At 41.6% G+C, this 8,169-nt stretch overlaps 1 protein-coding gene across 1 annotated transcript in view; it reads left to right on the top strand.

Moving 5' to 3' along the window:
- Positions 1-1,156: 1,156 nt before the first annotated feature.
- Positions 1,157-8,169, top strand: part of LOC127634679 (elongation of very long chain fatty acids protein 2-like) — a 50,832-nt gene continuing 43,819 nt past the window's right edge. The window contains exon 1 of the mRNA XM_052114323.1: positions 1,157-1,260. Coding sequence (XP_051970283.1) covers positions 1,258-1,260 — 3 coding nt within the window. The 5' untranslated portion in view covers positions 1,157-1,257. The remainder of the gene's footprint in view (positions 1,261-8,169) is intronic.

The following is an 8,169-nucleotide window of genomic DNA, read 5'->3' as shown; positions in this document are numbered from 1 at the left end:
AAGCATTTTGGCCGAAAGCAAATCACAATGCTCGCACCAGCCCCACCCCAACGCGAGAGCAGCATGCTCTTCCCCCAAACAAACAAAACAAAACTGATGCGTGTCCGTCTCGGTCATAGAGTGGAGACAGGGAAACACGCATCGTTTGCCTTGATTTTCGCATCGTCATTTTTTCTTAAAACGACAGATAGATTATTTTCTTTTTTTTTCTTTTCAGAGGAAACAGAAAGGAGAAAAGGTTCACTGCACACTGCCTAACAGAATCTAACTCCTAACAGAGGAAAGAAAGTTTGACAGTTTGTGATAGCACACAGAATGTCTCTGAAGACGAAATGTGTGATGATGCACAGGTGGCTCATCAATTTATAGCCACTGTGCCATGTGAGTCCAATGATTACATCGGCAGAGGCTATAAATTCCAGTCAAAGTTCATTGACGTGTTGCATACATATTCACAGCTGGTCACAACTGAGACGTGTTCCCAAAGTGCTCTTCAGCGCAGCATCCGAGTGTAGCTTTTTGTAAAGGGAACATTTATTTCAACTTGTCCCTCCTTTTCTTAAAAAAAAGAAAGAAAAGAAAAACCATGAATCTGTGTTAATTTGAGGCACTAACAATGAAAGTGAATGGGGCCAATCTGTAAACGTTAAAATACACAGTGTTTCACAATTCACAAATTTGTTTAACAGTGTGGGTTTGGGATACTACTGAATTATATCTAAGCTTTCGGCCAGTTGTTTTGATTAATTTTAAAGACTTTGCAAATCATGTGGCAATGTATAAATAGCATATGCCACAAAAGCACACTGGGGGTTTGCCGTTTTAGTGGATGACAAAGAGAGTAAGTATTGTGAGTGAATACCCAAAACGGACAAACTAATGCACTTGAAGTAGAACTTTGCTTATGCATTTCATGCCATTCTTTTAAAATATTATATTACATGATTAACACATATATAAAGCGTATGCAGTGTTGCCTTGGTTCAAACTGTGACCCTGTCATCTGATATTCCATGACCATGCCATCGTAACAGCCAAGACGTGAGCCCCGATTGGTCACCATCACTTCCGTTACTCTTTTGGCATCACCACGCCACCTTGCGTCATTCTCCAGAGCTCTCGCGGTCGGACTCATTCATTTATTCACAGAGGAGGAGCGAGAATCCGAGCGCACGCCTGCTGCTGCTGCTGGAGAAGATCCTTCGATCAGTCAAGAGTTTCCCAGCTGTCCTGTGTTATTTGCCGGAATCAGTAGTTATGGTAAGCACCCCCATGATCCGTTCATCATGTTTGATCAGTTCATCATGTTTTTCGTTATGGTGATGCATCGTGTATTTTAGTAAAATCAAGTTGAAACATCTCAAAACATTTAATGGAGACATGCACCACTTGTTGCATTTTAATAAATATGAATAGACTATCTGTTAATTATGGCTGAAGCTAATTTAAAGGGTACATTGATAAGACGATTTCTACTCCGTGAGTTTTACCTGCTCATCTATTTTTATTTTCCTTTTTTTTTTCTTCTTCATTTTCATGACATAATTGCTAACTTTCTAACTTATGATTTAAGCATTATATAAAATTAGGAATGTTTGTTAGTGTTTTTAATGAATGCTATTGTAAAGTATTACCAATGGTGCCTGGATTGTTAAATAAATATTATTTAATATCAACGTCTGAATCAACTTGAATACAGGTTACACTAACACAACTTTAAGGGTTAGATCGGGTAGAAATAGACATCTTCAATGTAATAATTGCAGGTTACAACTTTTTTTTACAATGTAATCTATAAACATGTTTTACATGATACGATCTAAATAAAATAATTCGTTTTCAAGTAAAAAATATAATTATCTATTGATTTCCTGGGATTTTCACTCACAACAGTCTCTAGAATTTACTCAGAATGGTGCCAAAACTTCAAGTGAGAGGCAGTTCTGTGGATGGAAATGTCTTGTTGATGAGAGAGGTCAATGGATGGACAGACGGGTTTGAACTGATAAAGTCTACGGTAACTCAGATAACCGCTCTGTACAATTGTGGTGAGAAAAATATAATCTCAGAATGCACAAAATTTCAAACCTTGAGGCGGATGGGCTACAACAGCAGAAGACCATGTCAGAAATGTTATTAGGACCATAGTGTTCCTGATAAAGTGCTCAGTGAATGAGTGTGTGTGTGTGTGTGTGTGTGTGTGTGTGTGTGTGTGTGTATGTATATGTATATATATATATATATATATATATATATATATATATATATATATATATGTATATATATATATATATATATATATTAGGCTGTCAATCGATAAAAAATTGTAATCAAATTAATTACATGGTGTCCTGATTAATTAATCGCGATTAATCGCACATACAAATATTTGCTGAGAATATATATATATGTGTATGTATGTATATATGTATATATGTGTATATGTATATATAAATGTGTATATATATATATATATGTATATGTGTATATATATATATATGTATATGTGTGTGTATATATATATATACACTCACCTAAAGGATTATTAGGAACACCTGTTCAATTTCTCATTAATGCAATTATCTAATCAACGAATCACATGGCAGTTGCTTCAGTGCATTTAGGGGTGTGGTCCTGGTCAAGACAATCTCCTGAACTCCAAACTGAATGTCAGAATGGGAAAGAAAGGTGATTTAAGCAATTTTGAGCGTGGCATGGTTGTTGGTGCCAGACGGGCCGGTCTGAGTATTTCACAATCTGCTCAGTTACTGGGATTTTCACGCACAACCATTTCTAGGGTTTACAAAGAATGGTGTGAAAAGGGAAAAACAGTCCTGTGGGCAAAAATGCCTTGTTGATGCTAGAGGTCAGAGGAGAATAGAAGAGCAACTTTGACTGAAATAACCACTCGTTACAACCGAGGTATGCAGCAAAGCATTTGTGAAGCCACAACACGCACAACCTTGATGCGGATGGGCTACAACAGCAGAAGACCCCACCGGGTACCACTCATCTCCACTACAAATAGGAAAAAGAGGCTACAATTTGCAAGAGCTCACCGAAATTGGACAGTTGAAGACTGGAAAAATGTTGCTTGGTCTGATGTGTCTCGATTTCTGTTGAGACATTCAGATGGTAGAGTCAGAATTTGGTGTAAACAGAATGAGAACATGGATCCATCATTGTTACCACTGTGCAGGCTGGTGGTGGTGGTGTAATGGTGTGGGGGATGTTTTCTTGGCACACTTTAGGCCCCTTAGTGCCAATTGGGCATCGTTTAAATGCCACGGCCTTCCTGAGCATTGCTTCTGACCATGTCCATCCCTTTATGGCCACCATGTAGCCATCCTCTGATGGCTACTTCCAGCAGGATAATGCACCATGTCACAAAGCTCGAATCATTTCAAATTGGTTTCTTGAACATGACAATGAGTTCACTGTCCTAACATGGCCCCCACAGTCTCAACCCAGTAGAGCATCTTTGGGATGTGGTGGAACGGGAGCTTCGTGCCCTGGATGTGCATCCCACAAATCTCCATCAACTGCAAGATGCTATCCTATCAATATGGGCCAACATTTCTAAAGAATGCTTTCAGCACCTTGTTGAATCAATGCCACGTAGAATTAAGGCAGTTCTGAAGGCGAAAGGGGGTCAAACACAGTATTAGTATGGTGTTCCTAATAATCCTTTAGGTGAGTGTAATACCTCTGCCTCGAAGTTCCGGCCTTGATCGCAATGGAGCTCCTTGGGAACCCCAAACCGACAGAACATCTGGCATGCCAATGGCAGTAAACCATACCTTCCCGCAGAGCTAGAGTGTTCCACTGTGAATGGTAGGCCTTTGTCTCAGGGTCCAGCCGTGATATTGCCTCCTACCCTGGTCATTGTCCGTCGTTCAACCAAGCCTGTACCTGAGTCAGTATGGGGTCCCTTTCTTGGTGTTGCTGCAGTTGTTGGTGATTAAAGGTCGGTTGATTCACCCCGGTGGTGGGGCTGGCAAATGCCGCCAATGTCTGTACTGCCCGCTTCCATTCCTCCTGTCGCTAGCTGTACTGGTATTCCCCAGCCTCACAGGTGCAACGAGACAGCGCGTATTGCTTTGCTGCTGTTTGGGTTGATGCTGGATCTCAGAATTATAATCCAATAGTGCCTCCAACCACCTGGCCCTGTGGGTCTTTAAAATTGAGGAGCCATGTCAGCGAGTCATGGTCTGTCTGCTAAAGAAATCACTGTCCATATAGGTACTGTCGGAGCGTTTGCACCACCACAAGCAGCTCCTGGCTTGTTAGTAGGTTGAGTGTCTGGCTGTAGTACATGACAACCTTTGCCCTAGTCCTCCAGTCCTGGGACAACATGGCTTCAATGGCTTCGTTGCTTGCATCTATGTCCACAATGAAAGGTTTGTGTCTGAAAATATTCTGCACCCTGTCAAAGTCCTTCAGGTGCTTGAACGTGGCTGGGGCATTGCATAACCCAGAATTGACCTAGTTCTTGTCTGATGGTAAACACAGTCTTGGCCTTGGCTTCCGGTGACAACTCCACCTGCCAATAGGTGCTGCGGAAATCCAGGGAGCTAATCCAGCTAGACCCAGTGAAATAATCCAAAGTGTCATCGATCTTGGGTAGCAGGTACGAGTCCTTTGTGACATGTTGAGGCTGCAATAATCCATGCAAAACTGGCATGAGGCTTTCTTCTTGACTAGCATGGCAGGTGCTGTCCACAGACTGTTTGAGGGTTCAATGACCCCACCTGATCCATCTCCCATATCTTTTGCTCTTCTGACATTTGCTCTGGTGAGTAGCAGACCCTCTTTCCTGCAGCTCTCCTTTGATTTCGATGGAAGAGAGGGGTGAGGTGCCATCAAGTTCCATGTTACATGTCCTAGCTCACCACAAATATAGCAAGGCTCCCATCGAGCATCTTGCATTGTCAGCCCTGGGGAAGTGGGTTGTGACTCTGTTAGTTGCGTCACAATGTCGACCCAGCAGATGCCCTCGGTTTCCCCACTGCTAACCTGTGCTGTACTAAAGACGGCCTCCACATGCTCTGCCTCCTTGTTTGCTAGCCCCAGGAACGCTAGCCCCAGGAACGCAATTCCCAGGAAAGCATAAAGGGCCAACTCCCCCTGTGTGGCCGCATCACACAGTGGGTATCCTTGCTGGAAATAGAATTGAATGTCTGCCGCAAGGGACCCAGGCTCTCCCCTTCTTTCCTCTGGTGGTTGGCCAACTGGTCCCATTGCTGCTCCGCCATATGATGCTCCCTGCAGTGGCACTCCAATGCCGCCTCGAGGGTCTCGAACTGTGGCACCTCTGTGGTTGTCAAGTCGAGAAGGCCGTTGTGTCCTCTTTATCTCCACCCTGCATGCCGGGCAGCCATCTGGACCTGGGCGAGGTATGACTCAGGCGGCATGACCCATTGTATTCGGGCAGCTTCACCAGGACATTTGCAGGACCACCTAGGCCTGTATTTGCCACAAGCATGCCGTCGTTCACCACTGAGGACCGTCGCTGCCTCCTGAGGAGCTTGATCCCGGCATACTTGCTTCCATCCGACTGGGCGTCTTCCTCTGTGGAGTCTGAGCAGCCTGGACTCCGGGCTTGTGCCTCCAGAGTGGCGATCTAGCTACCGTGGGGACGAGCCCCCTCTTCCAGGAGCTGGGAGGGCTTTGCGCTGGCTCCAGCAACCTCCCTTCTGTCAGGTACATCGCCGCCATCTTCTGGTGTTTTCACCCCACTGGGAACAGCTTTGTCTAGGTGTGGCAGATTGCGGTGGAGCTCTTCGATGAGACTGCACAGGTCTCACTATCCTAGTCAGATCTCGGTCTTCCCATTGCTGACACCAATTGCAACATCACACAGTCTTCAGAATTCAACCAAGTTTCCTTTTGATGTCATTTGGGACATTGGCTGAGCCTGAATCATATACACACATCCATAACAATGGCAGATCTACAGTATTACCCTCTGGGGACTACAAAGTTGCATAATGGTGAGACCCAAACAAGAGAATGTAAATACAACACACTTGATCGTGCAATCAACAAAAAACACTCCCGTTTTGCACACGAATGTCTGAGTAATTCAGTTTGAACGGTCAATCTTTACCCAGCCGCAATGCATGCTAGTCTCAAGTGAAATTATGCACAAAAAATAAATCTGTATTTGTCTTAGCTAACACTTTTTTTTAACTAACATGTAAAATTAAAAATAAATCGAAATAAATCGAAAAACTATAATACTATGTATCTATTTTTGTGCTGTCAGTTGATTCATTTTTTTTAATCGTGATTAATCACGTAATTTTCATAGTTAATAGCAATTAATTGCAGATTTTGTATGTGATGAACTTTTACTCTATATATTTATTTTCCTGTCAAAATGCACTTAAAATAAAAAACAATATTTGTCAATAATGTTTTATTAACATTTTACAAACAAAGCCTTCCACAATATAAAGATAGAAATGCACTAAAATATCACCAATTCAAGTAACGTTAAACATTTTGCTAAGTCTAAGTGGAAGGTTGACTAATTGAATAACTAGTTCCCCCGTAGGTTGCATATTCATTACAATGCACTTTAAATCTCAAACGCCAGCGTTGAGTGGCGCTTTGAACTACATATGAAAAGTATTTGCAAATGTCTCATTCTGCATTTTCATGATGGTTAATATCTGATTTGCTTCTGTGGAAATTAAACTGTGCCTTACTGTGCAAAACATTTTGTTTATCACATCTGGTCTTGCTTCATACAACAAATAGCATTAAAAGGTAATTTTCCCATACTGTGTGTGTGTGTGTGTGTGTGTGTGTGTGTGTGTGTGTGTGATATATATATATATATATATATATATATATATATATATATATATATATATACAGTGTATATATATATGTAGTATAACTACAAATAATACCCCATAATGACAACGTGAAAGAAGTTTGTTTGAAATCTTTGGAAATGTACTAAAAATAAAAAAATCACATGTACATAAGTATTCACAGCCTTTGCCATGACACTCAAAATTGAGCTCAGGTGCATCCTGTTTCCACTGATCATCCTTGAGATGTTTCTACAACTTGATTGGAGTCAGTTGATTTTACATGATTTGGATGATGTCTATATAAGGTCCCACAGTTAACAGTGCATGTCAGAGCACAAACCAAGCCAAGGAATTGTCTGTAGACCTCTGAGACAGGATTGTATCGAGGCACAGATCTGGGGTACAGAAACATTTCTGCAGCATTGAAGGTCCCAATGAGCACAGTGGGCTCCATCATCCTTAAATGGAAGAAGTTTGGAACCACTAGGACTCTTCCTTGAGCTGGCCGCCCAGCCAAACTCAGCGATCGGGGGAGAAAGGCCTTAGTCAGGGAGGTGACCAAGAAACCGATGGTCATTCTGACAGAGCTCCAGCATTTCTCTGTGGAGAGAGGAGAAGCTTCCAGAAGAACAACCATCTCTGCAGCACTCCACCAATCAGGCCTGTATGGTATAATGGCCAGACGAAAGCCACTCCTCAGTAAAAGGCACATGACAGCCTGCCTGGAGTTTGCCAAAAGGCACCTGAAGAACTCTCAGACCATGAGAAACAAAGATTGAACTCTTTGGCCTGAATGGCAAGCCCAGACTTGAACCCGATTGAACATCTCTCGAGATATCTGAAAATGGCTGTGCACCGATGCTCCCCATCCAACCTGATGGAGCTTGAGGGGTGCTGAAAAAGTAGAATGGGAGAAACTGCCCAAAAATAGGTGTGCCAAGCTTGAAGCATCAAAACTCAAAGACTTGAGGCTGTAATTGGTGCCAAAGTTGCTTCAACAAAGTATTGAGCAAAGGCTGTGAATACTTATGTACATGTGATTTTTTTTTTTTTTTTTTTTTTCATTTAGTATTTTTAGTAAATTTGCAAAGATTTCAAATAAACTTCTTTCACGGTGTCATTATGGAGTATTGTTTGTAGATTTTTGAGGAAATAATTAATTTAATAAATTTTGGAATAAGGTTGTAACATAACAAAATGTTGAAAAAGTTAAGTGCTGTGAATACTTTCCGGATGCACTGTGTGTGTATATATATATATATATATATATATATATATATATATATATATATATATATATATATATATATATATATATGAGATCCGGGACTTGTACATAACT

The sequence above is a fragment of the Xyrauchen texanus genome, chromosome 41 (genome assembly GCF_025860055.1).
Source record: "Xyrauchen texanus isolate HMW12.3.18 chromosome 41, RBS_HiC_50CHRs, whole genome shotgun sequence".
Taxonomy (NCBI): domain Eukaryota; kingdom Metazoa; phylum Chordata; class Actinopteri; order Cypriniformes; family Catostomidae; genus Xyrauchen; species Xyrauchen texanus.
This window is presented reverse-complemented; position numbering and strand designations above follow the sequence as displayed.